We start from the raw sequence: 20,915 nt of genomic DNA on the forward strand, positions 1-20,915 counted from the left end.
TAAATTCAAAATATTAAGAGAATAAAGTCAAAATATTCTGGCAATAAAGTCAAAATATTACGAGAAGGAAATTTAACAAGAACGTTGAAACACTAAAGACCAAAGTTGATACTAATAAAGTTTTTTTTTTTTTACCTATATCACAAAGCTGAGATGCATTTTTTTTACTTTAGCTTATCTACATGTGTTACTTGACAAAATACAATCAAAGGCAACATCACAAAAGAGGCAAAAATGTCCATCACTACTAAAGAGTCATTTCCTTGTTCAATTTTGATGAATTAATAACATTTTTCTTTGTTTTCTGATGAAAAAATGTGTATAAACCATAACAGATATATGGAACGGATATAGGGTACATGACTGTTGTCTACTTGAAGGCATCTCCTCTCCGTCTGCATTCAAAACAAACAGGAGTTGGGTAGATTATTCACACTGGAACACGACTCCGAAATATGCTCCATCCCATCGGAAAAGCTTACCCAAACCCTTTCTGTGTGTGAGAGTGGGCTCCGATGCATCCGGCAATACCAAAATGTGCAAAGTTTTCAAGGACAACTCCACGCAGGAGATGAAAGTGATCTCCTCCGCTCTCATCTCTCATATCCAAATAGCACCTGCCTCATTCTCTGCTGTCAGCACTTTTTATCTCAGAAAAATTACTACTTCTTTTTCATTTGATTTTACTTTGGCTGGTCAGATAGGGCTACTTTATGCGTTGCCCGGAGTCCTCTGCATCTTCGGAATGTAAAAGATTCGAAGGCATGGATAAAAGGCACTTTTCTAATCAACATTTTCTCTCCTGAAGCGCTTCTTTCTTTTTTTAAATGCTGTTTTTCATTATTTATAAGTGTTCTGAAGGTGCTACCGAGCTGATTTCTTTCATGAGGCCCCGATACGAGGCCCGTGGAGCTTGCAGAATTGATTAGATAAGCTAAGAAATTACAATGTCGGGCACGCAGCGCTCTCAAACTAAAATATACCCAGTGTGAATATTAATACCCAGGGCTTATAAGTGCATATGTGAATGTGCGGGCCAAGTTAATACACCAACTTTCATGAAGTGTCCAATATGCACAACAGTAAATGTAATATTACCCTCCCGAGTGATGATAATCACAATTTCATCATTAGCCGTCATGCTAAATAATTCCCAAAGATGTTAATCAAACATACAGAAGCATATTTGAAAAGTTTAAGCAAATGGTATTAATGGCGATCAAAGGCGCCGCCGTTGCCGTTTCCGAGCGGATGTGTTGTTGTAAGAAAAAAAAAAAAAAAGGCCCCGGTTAATAGCTGGCTTTTTAATATTTCATCGCTGCTACCTGTTGTTTGCTGCTTAATGAGCTACAGAAGCCAAAGAATATGGTGATTAATCATGCAAAGTTTTCAAAGGAAATGCAAATGATATCCCGTTTTTTTTTTTCCCCTCGCTGCCATGAATGACCACGCTACAATTTCCAGGGTGATTTTTGCCCTCAAGTAACGCAAACTGCAGTAAAAGAAAGAAATGGGGGTCAATGTGTGTGGCTTTTTTAATGGCTGCAGGGGGGGCGGCCGAGTGGATGACGACGTCCAATGTTATTTTTTGCTGCAGTACTTAACGTATTGACCCGAGTATAAGTCGACCTGGAAGACAAGAAGGCACCTGTTGGTTTATCCCATTCCAAGGGATAAGTGCCGTCTTATATTTGACAATTATTATGCTTCTTTCTTCCTTATTTCTAGTCTTATATTTGCTAGTTATTTCAGCAATTTCCTTCTTTTTTTGATCGTCTTATATTTGCAAAATATATTGCTATTTTCTACCGTGTTATATTTGCTAATAATTTAATGTTTATTCCCTTTTTCTGCCAATTTACATATGCAAAGTATATTTTTTCTTCCCTTTTTGTACCATCTTAAATTTGCAAACTATTTTCTTACTTTTTTTTAGCAGCTTATATTTTCAATTTTTTTCACACTTTACTCACTTTTTTTACTGTCTTATATTTTCAAAATATATTGCTTTTTTCTATTGTCTTATATTTGCTAATTATTTCATGTTTCTTCACATTTTCTACCACTTTACATATGCAAAGTATATTTTTCCTCCCTTTTTGTACCATCTTAAATTTGTAAACTATTTTCTTCCTTTTTGTAGCGTCTTATATTTTCTATTTTTTTCACACTTTTCTTAGCTTATATTTGCTCAATATATTGCTTTTTTCTGTCGTCTTATATTTGCAAATTATTTTGCTTTCTCCCCCTTTTTTCTTATTGCCATGGTGGATATTTTATGGTATTATATTTTAGGTATCTAGACAGCTCGACAACAAATATAAGACAAATCATATTTTAAATATAAGACAACAATATTTTCTCACAACTCATATATTTGTCATATTTACATAAATTCCCTGCTCCCTCCTCATGTTTTATATTTCAAATTTATTTTTCTTTCTTTCTTTTTTTATACTGTATTATATTTGCAAATGACTGCCCTGTCCCTGCTTTATATTATTTTTTTATATACCGTCTTATATTTGTAAATTATCTCTTTTTCTCCTCCTCTTTTTCCACCAATTGTATATTTTTAAATTATATTTCTTACCCTAATTTTGAATTTAAGGATCAATGTATGTCAAAATTATCACCTGTCTGCATTGGGCAGTCTTGTAGATGACATCATCTACTGAGTATAAGACGAACCTTAAGACAAGATGGCACCTGTTGGTTTAGCTGCCGTCTTATATGTGCAAAGTGTTTTACTTCCTGATTCTTTTTAGTCATTGCAATGGTCATGCCACATTTATATAAGTATAAGCAAGTGTCAGTAGACGTGAGAAATAGTGATGTTTTAAAAAACGGACTTATGTTTTTGCTTTTTTTCTTATCTATATTGACACAATATAAGACAACAATTATAAGATGTCTTTTTCAGGTAATTTTCTCGAGAAAAAAATACCATCTTATATTTGTCTTAAGGCTGTGATAGTGAATCCTGGAAATGAATTATTCTTTAGCCATCTTGACCGTCTTATATTTGGGTCAATATTTTAATTGTCCCCCTCAGCTTGCATCATATAACCAAAGTACAGAACACCGCATTTTTTACACATGCAGTTTCTTCTCGGAAATACAATCTGCACATGTAAAGATGTCTATTTATCTTAACGACATGACACCACATAGTTCACACCCATTAAGCCTCCATGATAGCGTCCAACCCCCCCAACAAACCCACAATGCCTCACAGACGAGCTTGACTTGTGACGGTAATCGTCGGCGTGCACAATAAATAAAATAATGAAGCGTGGTGCGCGGTGTCATCCCTACAAGCCTTTCAATATCCTCTCATAAGATGAAGTGGAGGGAGATAAGCAATGATCTAAAGAAGGAGGAAAGATGAAAAAAAAAACAACAATCGATGCTAAATATGAAATTGGTATATGGAGGGAATATTATTAGCCCTCTCTGAGGATTATTAGGATGAAGGGGGGGGGGAGCCTTATTTGCATGTAAATAGGGGATTGATTATATTTATTTGCAGGGTGAGTACGACACACACACACACCGATAGAGTCAAGTAGATGACTGACTTAGCGTTCAATTCTCCGGAATATTCTAATCACTCATTATGGAGAGGGAAAAAGAGGAAAAGGGGAGGGGGTGGAACTCCAAGAATTCTGTAATTTCTTAATTACTTTTTTCGCCAGTCACAAATTGAATGTTTCTTTGGTTACCCCCCCCCCCCCCACCACCACCACCACTTCCTCCTCTTAAATACGCTATCATGGCGCTGGGCGAAATCTATTATTGTCATTTGCATGTGTGTTGGGGGGGTGCGGCAAGAACAAAAGAGCTCATGAGGGAGAAAATAGGACAGAAATGATCCGCCGCCGTCGTCGCCGCCGCCTTCATAAACGTGACGTCAGGTCCCTAATGAAATCTTTTGATTGCGACCATAGCAAATCTATATCTGACACTTTGCATAGAAATGACACACAAGGAGACCCTCTTTTTTTTTTTTTCTTTTTTTTCGCTTCATGTCCCCTGATTAATTTACACCACTTTTGTTGCATTGGCGTCACCCAAAAATAAATTAACCACACCACCGGAGATATCAGAAAAACAGGGGGGCAATGGGGAGGGGGTTGTCATTTATTTAAAAAAAAGAGATGAGATTAAATAAAACACCTAATTGACAGGAAAAAGTGAGCATTGTTGTCGAGGCGAAAAAGGAAAAAAAAAAAAAAAAGCCGGCCACTTGATTTCCTATGAAAATTAATCGGCTATCAAACAATCTCTGCCTGCGATGATTATACAGCGGCGAGGAGGGAGGAGGGAAGCGGGGAAGAGAATGCCCTTTGTGTAGGTGAAATGTGTCGGCGACTGTCATCGTAATATACCTCGGCGGAATGAAGGTTAATTCTGATGTACAGCCTGCACGGCCGTCATTATGGGGCGAATCATGAAAATAAATTAAGCCACTGAAATATAGACACGGCATGTCGGTGGCTGGCGCGGCGGGGAATCTCATGAAGGATGGACGGCTGAACTTTACAGATGATTATTGGGGGAAATAGTGGCCAATTCAATTAATGCACCTAAAAGACACCTTTATAGAGGGCAGCCATAATTTAAATGACAGCAGGGTGTCATTTTGCTTGTTATAAGTCAAATTTGCAGTTTCATCTTCCTTGGCTTTTTTTTTTCTTGTCCCTTCTTCTCCTTTCAACACGTTTCATCCATTCTTTTTTCCTTCTTGTTCTTCATCGAGGAAATATGCTGCCCATACACTGTTATTTTGAACAGACATTGCCTTATTATAATATGTAATTACACTGACACGTCATTCATATTTAACATTTTTTTGATCATTATTCTCCATTGCTGATTGGCTGCAGTGGATCACATGGTACCGCAGCCTCATTGTGATGCATTCGGGGTCCATTTCCAGCCTACATTGCACAGCAAATTTCCTAAAATAATATATTATAATTTATTTGATGTATTTGGTTTTCTACAGCCTCAACGTGATGCATTCAGGGTCCATTTTCAGCCTACATTGTACAACAAATTTCCTGAAATTATATATTTATAATTTATTTGACGTATTTGGGTTGGTTCTGAGCAATCACATGGTTCTACAGCCTCATCGTGATGCATTCAGGGTCCATTTTCAGCCTACATTGCACAGCAAATTTCCTAAAATAATATATTTATAATTTATTTGACGTATTTGGTTTTCTACAGCCTCAACGTGATGCTTTCAGGGTCCATTTCCAGCCTACATTGCCCAGCAAATTTCCTAAAATAATATATTTATAATTTATTTGACTTATTTGGGTTCTACAGCCTCAACGTGATGCATTCAGGGTCCATTTTCAGCCTACATTGCACAGCAAATTTCCTAAAATAATATATTTATAATTTATTTGGCGTATTTGGGTTCTACAGCCTCAACGTGATGCATTCAGGGTCCATTTTGAACACCTACTCAACGGAATGTGGTTGCTTATAATGCAGATTATATGCGATATAAATAGTATATATTTCATTGATGTAGATTTGTATTTTTTGCAAAATTATGAACTGCCATTTATAATTTATTTGACGTATTTGGGTTCTACAGCCTCAACGTGATGCATTCAGGGTCCATTTTCAGCCTACATTGCACAACAAATTTCCTGAAATTATATATTTCTAATTTATTTGACGTATTTGGGTTGGTTCTGAGCGATCACATGGTTCTCCAGCTTCAACGTGATGCATTCAGGGTCCATTTCCAGCCTACATTGCCCAGCAAATTCCCTAAAATAATATATTTATAATTTATTTGACATTTTCCGGTTGGTTCTGAGCAAGCACATGGTTCTACAGCCTCAAAGTGATGCATTCAGGGTCCATTTCCAGCCTACATTGCCCAGCAAATTTCCTAAAATAATGTAATAAAATAATAATTTTTAATTTATTTGACGTCTTTGGGTTGGTTCTGAGCAATCATGTGGTTCTACAGCCTCAACGTGATGCATTCAGGGTCCATTTTTAACACCTATTTAACCAAATGTGGTTGTTTTTCCCAATAAAATCAGACATAAATACAGATTGTATAAGACATATATAGTATATATTTAATTTTAAAAATTATTAACTGCCATTTAAAGTTTTTTTTGCTGTGGTCTAAAATAATAAATAAAATGAGGATAAAATAATGCAAAATAAAAATAATACATAGCAATAATTACAGAAATCCATCCTAAATAGAAGAGCATGTCCATATCGCCATGACTCGTCAACGTATAGTTACTGTAATCCTGCCTCGACCTGCAAGAACATCACACCCGACACCTCCCCCTCATTCAACTCCCTGGTGCACACACACGCACCCACACACGCACCCACACACGCTTCCCACCGCATACAGATGCCCGGCCCTTGTAATGCAGATCCAGCAACGCAAACTGAATGAGAGAGCCCAGCGAATCGGGTAAGCGCTTGACCTCTCACCTGTGCACAACACAGAGCGAAGGGCTAGGTCGTTAGATAGTTGGTGGTGGTTTGGGAGGAGGGGGCTTAATCTCGGGCAGGTGTCGGACAAGGGGGGGGGGGTACCGACACAGGCGGCGCCGACCCCTCGTTCAGACCTCCCTTATCTGTTAATCTTCACCTCCCTGTAACGGGGCTTTGAATTAACACCTCCACAGGGCACTGCTGCACTCTGATTAACACCCCCTCCCCAAATAAAACATTTTCACTCACACACCGCAACATTTTTTCATCTAAATATTTATGCGCCTGTTTTAAATTGTCTTTTATGGAAGATTTGTGTGGTGCACAACAGAATCGGCGCTACCGGAGTGTCTTTATGGCGCGTGTAATACCATAAAAGTGTGCTGCATGCTGCAAAATGGTGTCGTAAAAAGCATGAGCGCGTGCACACCGGCGTCAAAGTTGGCGGAGTTGTTAAAAGTGTGTCCAAAAAAGGAGCCAATTTCATAACATTTAAACATAAAAAAACAGCAGAGGGAGAGTTAGCAACTCGGGCTAACTTCCCCATCCCGGGGAACCTCACTCCATTCACTATTGCGCTAGTCACAAGCAGTTCACTAATGAAAGTACCTCGAATATTGAAATGCACAAGTAACTTTTGAACATTTAAACATGCCAATGGGCAGTTATTTGCTTGGGAAGCACTACTGCTAACTTCCCTATCTCGGGGAACCTCACTTATTTACAACAAACAATATTGAAATGCACGGGCAAATGGGCTGATATTTGCGAAGGAACTTTACTCCATTCTAATACGAACATGCAAAGTTATAACATAAGTCGCCTGATGCACTAGTGATAACTTCCCTATCTTGGGGAACCTCACTCCATTAATTTTTTTATGTTTCCTATTACAATACTTACAGCATCCTGTATATTTTGAATATCATTTTAATACTGTAATGCAGTAACAGAGTAACCGTCCGAACCTTTAAACGTGTGCACACAGCGCGGGCGGGGTGTTAAATTGGTAAGCTCTCCAGCACAGGGAACCTCACTCCATTGTAACATGAACATGTTTTACTTTCAGACGACTGATCAAAAAATATGCAACATGCAAACAGCGCTAACGCCATTAAATTCAGTGTATTTATTATTGCAATATTTACAACAAATTGTTTACTTGAATGAATATATTATCATACTGAAATGCAAAAGCAAACTGTAAAATAACTGTGTGGCAATTTGACACAAACTGTACGCTCTCAAGAACATGGAACCTCACTCTTCTCTAATGTGAACATGCAATATCATACATTTAGCCTTCTGATTGAAAAATATGATCATATAACCAAAGGAAAGCAGCCAAGGAAAAGTTAGCCGATCACGCTAACTTCCCCAGGCCGGGGAACCTCACTCCACTGACTTTTACACATTTACAACAAACAATTTATTTAATCATAGTTTCCACAAATTAATTTGAACGGTATATTATTGTAGCATTTCACCTGGAGTCAAGGAAGAGTCAGCCACTCGCGCTAAATTCCCGAGCCTGAGGAACCTCACTCCATTTTTTTGCCTATGTTTATTCCTGCAATATTTACAAAAAACAATTTATTTTGTTTGCTTCAAAAGTGCTCCCAAAAAATAGCCAAATAGGAATAGTATTCAAATCTTTATTTCATCATGCACGCTGGCCCTCAAGCCAAACACACATCTTGACTTCCTGTGCCTCCATCTTTCTTTTCTCCGCATCATCCCAGCCCCCTCCTCCTTTTCCCAACAGTTTAAAGAATATCATTATTAGTATTGAACTCATTTCTAAATTCCGAAATTGGCTCAGGAAGATCATTCATTGCAGCTGATAGTAAAATCAATAGCTTTTGTGTTAGGTCTGCACAGGCTGTCTCTCACGGTGTGTGTGTGTGTGTGTGTGTGTGTGTGTTTTACAGTGCAGACAAAAAGCGAGTGAAAACTGGGGGAGTGGGGCCACCTCTTGACGACATGCAGTCACTCTTGCGCGCACACACACATGCAAAAACACACACTCCTTTAGCTTATACACTTTTACATGTTGGAAGACCCCTTGTACAGAAATATAAATGTATAAATGTTTTGTATTTTATATAACTTTAATCACAATTTGAATATAAAAATGAAAACATTATTTTTAGTTTGTGGTTTTTCTTTTTTGAATTTGCACAAATGGCACATAAATCCAAAAATAAATACAAATATGTAAATGACACAAAATAGTCAGACAAAAAATATATATATTTTTATTGACATGTAATTGTAATCACAATTTAAAATAAACAATAAGCTTACTTTTAATTGTATTGTTTTATAAAAATGTTCACAAATGCAATATAAATTTTAAAGATGAATCTACTAATTTCATTAATTACATGGATTTTGATTGCATGAATTGCATCAACACACACAAGGGACACAACATTAGCTTGCCTGTCCAATGTAAGGAGATTTAATACAAAAATCCAGTCTAGAAATTATAAAGCAGTTAATTGAACAATATTGTGGTAATATTGTTTTCTGCACTGCATCACATTGACAGCTATTTTAACAAAAACAGACCACGCAGGTGTACCTAATATTATGTCTGGTGAGTGTATTATGTGTCTCACACACACACACACACTTTTTTTGTACGTGCAGGCGGAGCCCAGTGACGGAATGAGGACAGCTTATCCCAATGAGAGTCAAATCAATCAAGTTCTTTTAATCACCACTCTGCTTTCATAGTGTGGCAGTAATGATGGAAGCCTATGTAGGGGCAATCCCCTAAGACCCCTCCCACCAGCACTACTCCAACCTCCATGTTACACACACACACACACACACTGACAATTTTCATTTCTCAATTACATTATCTTATTAACCAATCAATTGCCAGGCTTATCAATAATTAATGTCCGCCCTAACTAATAGATTAGAAGCAATGCCAGTCTCTAGTCTGCACTCTTTGATACCGTAAACGGCTCAGCACGAGAGCACTTAATTTATACATTTGTTTGAGTTTGTCAATTAATGACTTTAATTTGTTCTACATTGCATAAAATGCGAGGAATACACGGACAGCTGTGTTATGTGCTGCTGCTGCTGCTGCACAGAGGGGTGGAAACGCAAAGAACCTCCGGATCGATGTCTCACTCAGCGGTGGCTGTTGTTGCATGCCACCGCAAGCTTAGCGAGAAGCTGCTGGAAACAAACAGTCTGTCACCTCAAGTGTTAGCAGGAACCCCGTGCAGAGTGTCTGAAGACTTGTGTCAATGATCTTTCAAATAATAAATATTAGGAAAACTAAAAAAAAATCTATATAAATAATTTTTTTAATTCATTTAATTTGATTTAATTCATTTTAATTTTTTATTTAATTAAAAAAAATAAATAATATTTTTACAGTAATTAAACAAAAAATTGCCATGTTTTATTAATGAATTTATATTATTAGTGTTTTGTTTTTTTTTTAGCTCAGCCACAGGGAACCTCGCTCCATTTAGATTCCACAAATGATTCTCTGCTGAAGACTTGTGTCAATGATCTTTCAAATAATAAATATTAGGAAAACTAAAAAAAATCGATATGAATTATTTTTTTTTAATTCATTTAATTTGATTTAATTCATTTTAATTTTTTATTTTATTTTTTTAAATTAAAATAATATTTTTACGGTAATTAAACAAAAAATTGCCATGTTTTATTAATGAATTTATATTATTAGTGTTTTTTGGGTTTTTTTTTAGCTCAGCCACAGGGAACCTCGCTCCATTTAGATTCCACAAATGATTCTCTGCTGAAGACTTGTCAATGATCTTTCAAATAATAAATATTAGGAAAACTAAAAAAAATCTTTATGAATTAATTTTTTAATTCATTTAATTTGATCTAATTAAATTTATTTTTTTTAAATTAAAAATAATATTTTTACAGTAATTAAACAAAAATTGCCATGTTTTATTAATGAATTTATATTATTAGTGTTTTTTTGTTTTTGTTTTTTAGCTCAGCCACAGGGAACCTCGCTCCATTTAGATTGCAGAAATGATTTTAAATCTTTCACATGAGCTTGCTAAACTGATTTGAACATGTGGAAACAATCTACAAAGCATTAGCTACTTGCGCTAACTTCCCCATCTTGGGGAACCTCACTCCATTCAGTATTATTTCATTTTTTACACCAAACTATTGACTTCCTGTATTGCGATGGGCCTGACCTTGCTCCCTCTGCTGGTGGCTGGAAACTGGCGCATAATGAAATGCCTCCTTTGCTTCAAGGAGCAATTAAAAATAAATACATTGATTTACCAACGCCCTCATCCACCTGAACTTAAAAAAAAACGTACATGTACGTAGCCATTATGTTATTCTACTGCTTACGCTCATTAAAACGCAGTCAGAGGTTGTTGACCTCCTATTTGAAAGCTTGCACAGCTGCTTATTATATAGAGCCCGGATCAGAGGTGGCGCTTGATCATGACTTTTTTTTTTCTTCCTCTTTCATGATTTTTGTTACAGGTTCTGAAGGTGCGGGAGGCCGCATGTGGACCCACCCACTCCGTCTTTTAAGGTAAGGAAAAGAAAAAAAAAACGACCCTTTTGCTTTGTGGAGGGTGGGCTTGAAACATCTGTCAGCACTCAAGGCAGGCGGGGAGTGGAGAGGTATGCGGTCTCAGGTCTCAGACTGGCATGGCCACCTTGTTTATTCGCCCTGATGAGGTTACTCGTCATGCTCGCTGAAAGGAGCCATTGTCCTGGGAGAGGAACGTGTGTTGTGCATATTTACCACAGGGGATGCAATATGAAACCCACTACCCCACACTGCTGTGTGTATTGTATTGTATTAGTGTTTGATCGGCTTCCATCTGTACAAATGTATCCAAAATGTGTTGCTCAGAAGTTGCCAGGTACATTTTAAGACTCCTTCACTCTTAATTATTCAGAATCTTTTGGACAATTCTGCAAGGTACACCCTGGACTGGTCCCCAGCCAATCACAGGGCACATATAGACTAACAACCATTCACACTGACATCCATACCTATGGACAATTGTGGAATGTGGGAGGAGTACCCGGAAAAATCTCCCAAGCGGAGATTCAAACCCAGGTCTTCCCATAAAATACATTCATTCATTTTCTACTGCTTTTTCCTCAAGAGGGTCGCGGGGGTGCTGGAGCCTATCCCAGCTGTCTTTGGGCGAGAGGCGGGGTACACCCTGGACTGGTGGCCAGCCAATCACAGGGCACATATAGACAAACAACCATTCACACTCACATTCATACCTATGGACAATTTGGAGTCGCCAATTAACCTACGGGGAGAACATGCAAACTCCACACAGAGATGGCCGAGGGTGGAATTGAACCCTGGTCTCCTAGCTGTGAGGTCTGTGCACTAACCACTAGTCCGCCGTGCCGCCCTCCATAAAACACAGTAATAAAAAAAAAAATACAAGAATTATCCAATGGTTATGGTTAGATGATGTACTGGAAAAGGGCGTTGCAAGTGAAGGAGAGACAGGCTTATCAATAATCAGACCACTATGTCGCTTAGTTATCATTGTCCATTTCACAGGAGCACCATTGTAATCCTTGATGGTTGCAACAGTCGAACAGCTTCGACCAAGCATGTGGAGGATGTTGGCCTGCATTGCACCACCATGTCTAATGTCCCTTTCTTTTCAGCAGAAGAGTCTGCCTCACACTCGGGAGACGTTACCAAAGTTAGAGTTAAAATGTTAACCAAACAAAGTAAAAGTGACAAATATAAGACGGTTCTGAAACATTTTTGAACACCTGTTTTCGGAAAAAACAACAAAGATGAAATACATCTACTTTGTGTGAGTGACAGAGCAGAAAAGCTCTCGCTTGACACTTGTTGGTTTGCATGTATAACTCTTTCGACCCTGAATATAAGACAACCATTCTTTGTGAGACTTTATTCTTTATTATTTAAAATACCATCTTATATTTGCATCAATGCTGTAATAGTAGTATACTTGTCTCGTAAATGCATGTGATTTATCAGACAGCTTGGTTGTCTTACATTCTGAGCAATATCATAGTCCTGAAATTGTCCTGTACATTGTTGTGTTGTGTCTTATATTTTAAGCCACAGGGTAATACTGTAATTATCCTGTGCATCAATGGGATTTATCTTAGAGCTTTGTTGTCTTATATTCTGAGCAATATGATTTGAGAGCTTTGTTGTCTTATATTCTGAGCAATATGATTTGAGAGCTTTGTCGTCTTGTATTTTGAGCAATATATTGTAATTGTCTTGTGCATTAATGGGTTTTATCTGAGAGCTTTGCTGTTTTATATTCTGGGCAATATGATTTGCGAGCTTTGTTGTCTTATATTCTGAGCAATATGATTTGAGAGCTTTGTCGTCTTGTATTTTGAGCAGTATATTGTAATTGTCCTGTGCATTAATGGGTTTTATCGGAGAGCTTTGTTGTTTTATATTCGGAGCAATATGATTTGAGAGCTTTGTTATCTTATATTCTGAGTACTATGATCTGAGAGCTTGGTCGTCTTGTATTCTGAGCAGAAATAGTGTAATTGTTCTGTGCATAAATGTTTTACATGGGAGTTTGACTTGTCTTATATTCAGCACAATGTGGTCTTATGGCTTGACCGTCTTATATGCAGAGCATTATGATGTTAGACTTGATTACTAATTTACAATGAATAATATGAATTACTAAATGTCCTATTTTGTTCGAGGTTTGGCCACTTTTAAAAAATGCATTTTCAAAGAGCCGACCCAACCCTCACCTCCATCCGCACCCGCCCCCCCACCTCTCTTATGGCTTTTCATGAAAATGCCCTACTGGCTTGAGCTGGAATAAATGTGCTGGTTTCCATCACACTACGCCCCCCCCGACCCCCCTTTACCAGGCGGACACACTCACCGGCGCATTGACATGCAACAAAGCTAATGGTGGCCGGGACAGAGGAAGGGGTACGGGAGGCGGGGGCTAATCTTGGCTAACTGACAAGATATAAATTGAGGAGACATCTTCCGCTGATTAGCTCCCACACCCACAATTATCCAACTGGGGTGTCAAGCAAGGTTTAACATCTCCACTGATTCCGCTCTCCCGAGACATCCGGGAGGCAATGCAATCGCTTTTAATAACTGCCTCGCCAGCCCTCCCTCCATCCATCGCCCCCTTCTTCCCCTTCCTAGCGTCCCTTCAAAATTAACCTTTCCTGCAAAAATATCATTTCTCTCTGACTTTTTTTTTTAATATCTAATATAATTTATTCAAATTGCCGAACTCGGAACAGCAGAGCAATCTGAACACTGAGTAACTTTATGTTACCTTGTATCTCCTGGCAAATAAGGTGACAGGCTTTTTCTCCCCACCGCACCCCCCATGCAGTCCCTCATTAAAATTCATCTGATCTGAATATTTTTTGCAAATATGCTCCGATTGCTGCACATGAAACATCCTCGTGTGTTATTTTAATCACCCGACGGGTGACACACAGGACGCTTGACCTCATTTTATGTCATTTTGGCAAAGGGGGGGACGTCGGGGGAGGAGGGAGCTGGAAGTTACCTGCGGTGATGGACATGCTTGATAATTCCTTTCCTTCCTAAATGTTCACATCATAGCCCCCCTCTCAATCATCCGTCCTCTCTAATGAAGTGTTTGCTTCCGGTGATGGAGGCAACGTGATTAATAATTTACTGTTTAGTTTGACTAATTGATCTGTTGTGGGAGCCGGGATGAAAGCGGGAGGATGCACAATGCCTTTCATATGGCATTTATCCACAAGTCACATGCGCCGCTCCCTCAAGATGAATAATGAAGCAAACAAGATCAAATAATTATCGCTTGGGAGTCGCAAAGACAGCGCCGGAGAGAGGGAGGCTTACAAACAGCACAACACAGCAACGCCGGGGATGGAAGGCAGGCAACAAAGAGGGAAGGGCTTCCAAGGTCAGAAAACAGCTTTGGAAAGTTGGAGAACTTTAATGCTTGAAAATAGACTTCTCCTGGAGTATACGACACATTTGACGAGGCATGGACCGGTCGCCGGTTTCAAGTCAGTACTTCAAAACCACTAATACTGCCATTCCTACTATTCCTGCAGTATGGAGGTTGGAAGTGGGCGTCAACGTGCTGAAACTACAGCCACGTTTTGCATTGCAGAAAGTCGGAAATTAGATAGAGCCGTTGTTAGCTGCCTCGTTAGCATTGAGCGGCATCAGCATCAGAGGTCGATATTTTACTCACATTTTGGGTCACCAAATGTTGCTAACAACAATCACATAACCTAGAAACAGACATTTGTAGAAAAGTATGACCAATATGAAATAATAATGTAACATTATAGGTATGAATTTGAGTGTGAATGGTTGTTTGTCTATATGTGCACTGTGATTGGCTGCCGACCAGTCCAGGGTGTACCCCGCCTCTCGCCCGAAGACAGCTGGGATAGGCTCCAGCACCCCCGCGACCCTTGTGAGGAAAAAGCGGTAGAAAATGAATGAATGAATGAATGATTTTTTAAATTATTATTACATATCACAGTGTATTATTTATGTATTATTTATTGACTGAAATAATTAATAACATATACTGTTATCTAATACTAGCCATCGTCCCACATGCCACAAATAAAACCTTTTTGGCACGTTTTGATCTGACAAATCATAAGTAAATTTGATCAAGTGTAAAATTACTGCTTATGATTGTCGTGTATTGACTGAGTTGTCATTTTAATTCCACATTCCACATTCCAAAAACATGCTAGGTTAATTGGCTACTCCAAATTGTCCATAGGTATGAATGTGAGTGTGAATGGTTGTTTGTCTATGTGTGCCCTGTGATTGGCTGGCCACCAGTCCAGGGTGTACCCCGCCTTACGCCCGAAGACAGCTGGGATAGGCTCCAGCACCCCCCGCAACCCTCGTGAGGAAAAAGCGGTAGAAAATGAATGAATGAATGAATGAAGGTCCCTTATAAGTCTCTTTTTCAGTTGTTGAACAGCCCTTTTTGCCTTTTAAGCAATAATTTGTTTACAAACTCATGTAGATAGTCACTTCCTGCGTAGAAAGTCACTTCCTGCCCTACTGGCCATATACCACACTGACTAGAATAGATGAACTTCCTTTCTCAGCCTTTTTAAAAGAATTAAAGATACAATTTTACATGAATTCAATAGAGATTTTACTGCTGTTTTAACAAGGAAATGAGTAGATAGTTTACTTCCTAACTTTGATTAGCAGATTTTGTCAGAATCCCTCCTGTACACCCTAACTACAATATTCCCTTCATGGCTAGTGATGTTGCACAAGAGCGTTGTTTGCAGATTGACACAAATGTGCATTTTATTGCATTGGATTACACGGAATGGCCCCCATTGCCGACACATGTGCTGCGTTTGCTGCTGTTGTAAATAAGGTTGAACGCGGTGGTGCAGTGTGAAGTGCCCCCTTATGAATATTCCCGTGGCTGAGTGTCATTAGCCGCAAGTAGCAAGGTGAAAGAAGCAACTAAATGGCCATATCATTACCCTATTACCGTTTGACATGTATGTGTATGTGCTTGTCTAATTAGGTGCTGATTGATTGGAATCAATGAAAAGAGGAGCAAAAGGAGGCAGGGTGTCTTGTCAAGGTATGCTGACTTTAAGTGATATCCTCTTATTTCGTATTTGCTTGGGCTTAGCTCGACACGCTAGTTGCCTTTGATAGGCTGAAATCTGAAGAAAAAAAAAAAAAGAAAAGAAGTCGTTGCCTAATTTTGTCATGGATATTACTCTGTCGTGTGCATGAATCAGTGCGGCTTGTCATAATTATGTTAACATAAGGGATATTAAATGAGACAGGCCTCGTCGCAAAAAGGTGAGGCGGCGGAGTCGAGTCGGCCCCCGCGTCAATCACGCCGGCGCCGATTCGTATTCAAAGTCAAGCGCATCTGCCCGGATGCATTATTTATGTCAGAAATAAGCAGCTTAACTCGGCTAGCAGCTATTAGCAGGAGACGCACACCTATCTCGCTCTCGCTTTGGAGTGTTTGATTGGGAGGCCAGATCAGGCCCGTCGAGTGTTTTTTGCGCCGTTTGCAACAAAGGCGCTCTCGTGTTTGTACTTGTCATTAGGATGTGTATCTGTCTCTTTTCTTACCCTCCCTCGCGCTCGCTTTGGCTCTCTGCGGGGCCTCCAAACAGCTGAGGTTAGGATGGCGGAGTTACAGCTCTATCCTCCTGTCATGAGCGCTGTTTTAGATCAGACGCCCCCCCCGCCGAAGCTGACGGACAGCTCTGTGGATACGCCAAAGGAAAACAGCCCTGTTGACTGTACAAAGGCTGTTGTTGATGAAGTGGTGCTTGCATAGAGGGCGACGCTGTTCAGCCTTCCGACTTCTAAACAGACCTCATTCATAATTGATAGAGTCGGATCTCCGCTTTGCATTTCATCGCTGACTTTTAGAGGAGTTTTTACAAACAAAATACAAAATATTACATCTGTGGCACCCACTATGGGTCCTGATCAAAATGCCGCTAAAGTGTTCTAATCAGTAGACAACTATTTGCTTTGTACCCACCTGATGCTTGATGGCGACCATGTTTTTCAACCAAAATTTTATGTCCAAAAACCGTATTTTCTGGACTATAAGTCACTCCGGAGTATAAGTCGCACAAGGCCAAAAATGCACATTTAGGTAGAAAAAAACATAGATAAGTCACACTGGAGTATAAATCGCACAAGGCCAAAAATGCATAATTAGGCAGAAAAAAACATACGTAAGTCGCACTGGAGTATAAGTCGCACAAGGCCAAAAATGCACATTTAGGTAGAAAAAAACATAGATAAGTCACACTGGAGTATAAATCGCACAAGGCCAAAAATGCATAATTAGGTGGAAAAAAACATACATAAGTCGCACTGGAGTATAAGTCGCATTTTTTCCTTTAAAAGTTGCTCTGGTGTATAAGTTGCAGGAACAGCCAACCTATACGAAAATACGGTATTTCTTTAAACATTTTTTTATGGTTGACTGAATATGAGGTAGATCACATGGTTCTCAACCAAACATGCTTCCATGTCCAATTTAAAAATAAATACAGTCAAATTTTGGTTTTCAAACATGATGATTTGGTGTTTGACAAACTATTTTGCCAAAATTATGCATCGTTTTGCCCTGCTCGCCCTTTTTATTGGCCATTAATTTGATAAGGAATGAATGTGAGAAACATTGAGTTGAAGAAAGTTTCTGTTCATATTTTTCATATTAATTTGATTTACATTATTATCCATGGAAAAAAAATAGTTAAAGTTTTTGTACATTTTGTTTTTTGTCAGATTTTGATGATATTTCTGTGCAAAATGAATTGTCGTATGATATGTTGTGGATAAACCAAACAGTAGAGGTATATTCCGTGGCATAGAGGATATTTTTTCTGCAGATATCTTTTTTTTTTTGGTTCAAACAGGATTGAGAAAAATATCTTGCACCCGTGCATGCATTCCCACCATTACATCAATCCAGGTGGTGCCTCATCATCATCATACCTAAGTACAGCCCTCCATTTACTTGCTGCACCTGGGCGGCCATGGCACGGGCTGCCTTTTTACCCCCTGCTTATTTAGATGCACTCGAGCACACAATGGGGGTGCATTAGCAGCGTCCGCACTCAGCGCCGCTGTAATTTCATTGTGGTTACCACATGCATCCTACTTGACTCTCAATTCACTGTCTGGGATGAGGGCCAAATAATGGGATTTAGCCTGTCGGACGAGAGCGTGTCGCCCCCAGTATTTGCGAGTGCAGTGTCTCATACATATAAATAATTACCTGCTTGTGTGTGTGTACGTGTGTGTGTTTTGGCACATTCCATGCATATATGCAACTGAGTCTCACCATCCCTGCCAGTTTGGCTGCCGTTGTCAAGTTCAGAACTAATAGCAGTGCTTCCTACCACCACCGCAGTGGCTTGAAAGGATGGGGTGGTTGCAAATGGACTTTAAAGTAAACGTCCGTGGAAGGACGCTAAGCGATAGCGGATCCATGTTTAAAAGATTAATGTGTCGTCTTACATTCTCGAAATAATGTTAAAGAACCCCTTTTGGAGCCACGTGAGCGTCAATGGTATCATAGTAACAGTAATAGTAATGAACTACACGTCACTGATACGTGAACTATCCCTTTAAGAAGACCCATTGAAATTGTGAATGTAGTATTCTACGTATATCAGTCACCAGGTGGCAGTAATTGTTTTATTTACTTTTTTACTGACTTTTATTGCACGGACATGCACAATATTGATAACATGATGATAATAATAAAAAATAATCATAATTAAAAACAGTTGCGGCTGTAATCCACTCCAAGCTAAAGCTCAAATATGAACCCTGACATCACTTCCTGTCCTGCTTACAGAACACATTTACTGCGATACACATCAGCACAAGTTTTATTTAAGTCTTAAGTGGATTAATTTCTTTGATTATACTTACTATATTGGGTAATAAGTGTATAAAGACGACTATATGAGGGCTCTAGTAATGTTAAAAGTTGTATTTTGAAGACTGTAAACAGTTTTTTTTATTTTATTATACTTACGGAAATATTCAATTTCCAATTAAGGAACCCTACTTTGTGGAAATTCACTTATCACAGCCATGTCTGCAGCCAGTTAACCGCGGTAAATGAGGGACTCTTCTTAAAGTGGATTAATTTCTTTGATTATACTTACTATATTGGGTAATAGGAGTATAAAGATGACTATATGAGGGCTCCAGTAATGTTAAAAGTTGTATTTTGAAGACTGTAAACTGTTTTTTTATTTTATTATACTTACGGAAATATTCAATTTCCAATTAAGGAACCCTACTTTGTGGAAATTCACTTATCACAGCCATGTCTGCAGCCAGTTAACAGCGGTAAATGAGGGATTCCTCTACACTTATCATTAATGTTTTTTTTTATATTTTTAGTGTGTCTGCGACTAATTACAAATACATAAATAACACACTGCAAAGAAAATCCATATAAGAAGCATCCTGGCTATCAGTGACTGTAGTTGTATTCATTTTTATTTTCATTATAAAAGGCTAAAAAAACTGGTCTCCATTTGTTCCCATGAGATAAGCTGCCATCACAATATATTAATAGACCTTAACGTTCACACATACTGTACATACGCCCGCACATGCAAACAACAAAAAAGAAAACAATCAGAGGGAACAAAGTCTATCTGGCATTTAAGGACGCTAATTTATTCCAGTTACCCGTGCGCTTTAATTATTATCACTACCCTGTTTTTTTTTTTTAACAGTCAGTATATAGCTGTAGCTGTCAAAAACAAGACACAACAATTTGAAAAACAAACACTGTCTTCTCTCTCTGTTGTGTAAAAGGCCTTTAATCAGGCCCTGGTGTATTTGTCTTATTATGTGATAGGGAAAACATGGCTTCCAAATGTGTTCTGTTGTTGCACGGCCTCGCTAAACAATTCCCGGGGAGGGGAGAATTGATAGGGACTTTTCATAATTAAGCAAATTAATGAGTTTGTTCGGCGAGCATCGCAAACGCTTTGTAGGATGCCGGCTCTTTATCTCCTCTGAGGAAAGTTGTTGGCAGGGTTACGCATGCATGTCTACAAGTGCTGTTTTCATGCCGATTTGAAGCAAATAATATCATAATAATATCATATTTTGTTAATGCCCTGTAGCGCCATGACAGCAGGCTATTAATGAGCCGCCATTTTTTGTCGCTTTGCTTGCACTGGGCTTCATTTATTCCTGCGGGTTTTGAGATGTGAGGTGCCACAGTGCAGGTCCCGGGAGACAGTAGACTGCATGCTTGATCATCCTTTAATGGCATTTCTGCTATTTTACGCATGCATGAGTGCCATTACGTGCTTTTAAATCGCACTTTTAGGGCGCAGGAGACAATTGTTTTGGCTGTGTTGTCATTTTCACTGCGTAGTGTAGTGCCTACCCTGTATTATATTCATTTCTACAGTATTGTGTAATGTTTCTGCCCAATCTTTTCCTCCCCCACTGTCAGCAGCACTCGTGCAGCCCCAGATGACGCTATACAACCACCCGTTAGCAATTATTGGTAAATAATATTGACAATACTAAGACGTATTAATTTCTACAGTATTGTCCCTCAATGCCACCGTATATGTTGGGAGTCATCGTTCCTTTTATGAATCACAGTCCACTGTCGGCAGCACTCGTGCAGCCCCAGATGACGCTTTTCCACCACCCGTTAGCAATTATTGGTAAATAATAGTGACAATACTAAGGCAAATTCATTTCTACAGTATTGTTCCTCAATGCCACTGTACATGTTGGAATTCATTGTTCCTTTTATGAATCACAGCCCACTGTCAGCAGCACTCGTGCAGCCCCAGATGACGCTATACCACCACCCGTTAGCAATTATTGG

The 20,915-nt window shown here is 38.9% G+C and overlaps 1 protein-coding gene across 1 annotated transcript in view; it reads left to right on the top strand.

The window, feature by feature from the left end:
* mdfic (MyoD family inhibitor domain containing) overlaps positions 1-16,097 on the top strand; it is a 138,183-nt gene extending 122,086 nt beyond the window's left edge. Inside the window, exons 6-7 of the mRNA XM_058077321.1 lie at positions 11,011-11,062; positions 16,071-16,097. Of these exons, the coding sequence (XP_057933304.1) occupies positions 11,011-11,062; positions 16,071-16,077 (59 nt within the window). The 3' untranslated portion in view covers positions 16,078-16,097. The remainder of the gene's footprint in view (positions 1-11,010; positions 11,063-16,070) is intronic.
* Positions 16,098-20,915: the final 4,818 nt, after the last annotated feature.

Source organism: Doryrhamphus excisus, chromosome 7 (assembly GCF_030265055.1).
Source record: "Doryrhamphus excisus isolate RoL2022-K1 chromosome 7, RoL_Dexc_1.0, whole genome shotgun sequence".
Lineage (NCBI taxonomy): Eukaryota > Metazoa > Chordata > Actinopteri > Syngnathiformes > Syngnathidae > Doryrhamphus > Doryrhamphus excisus.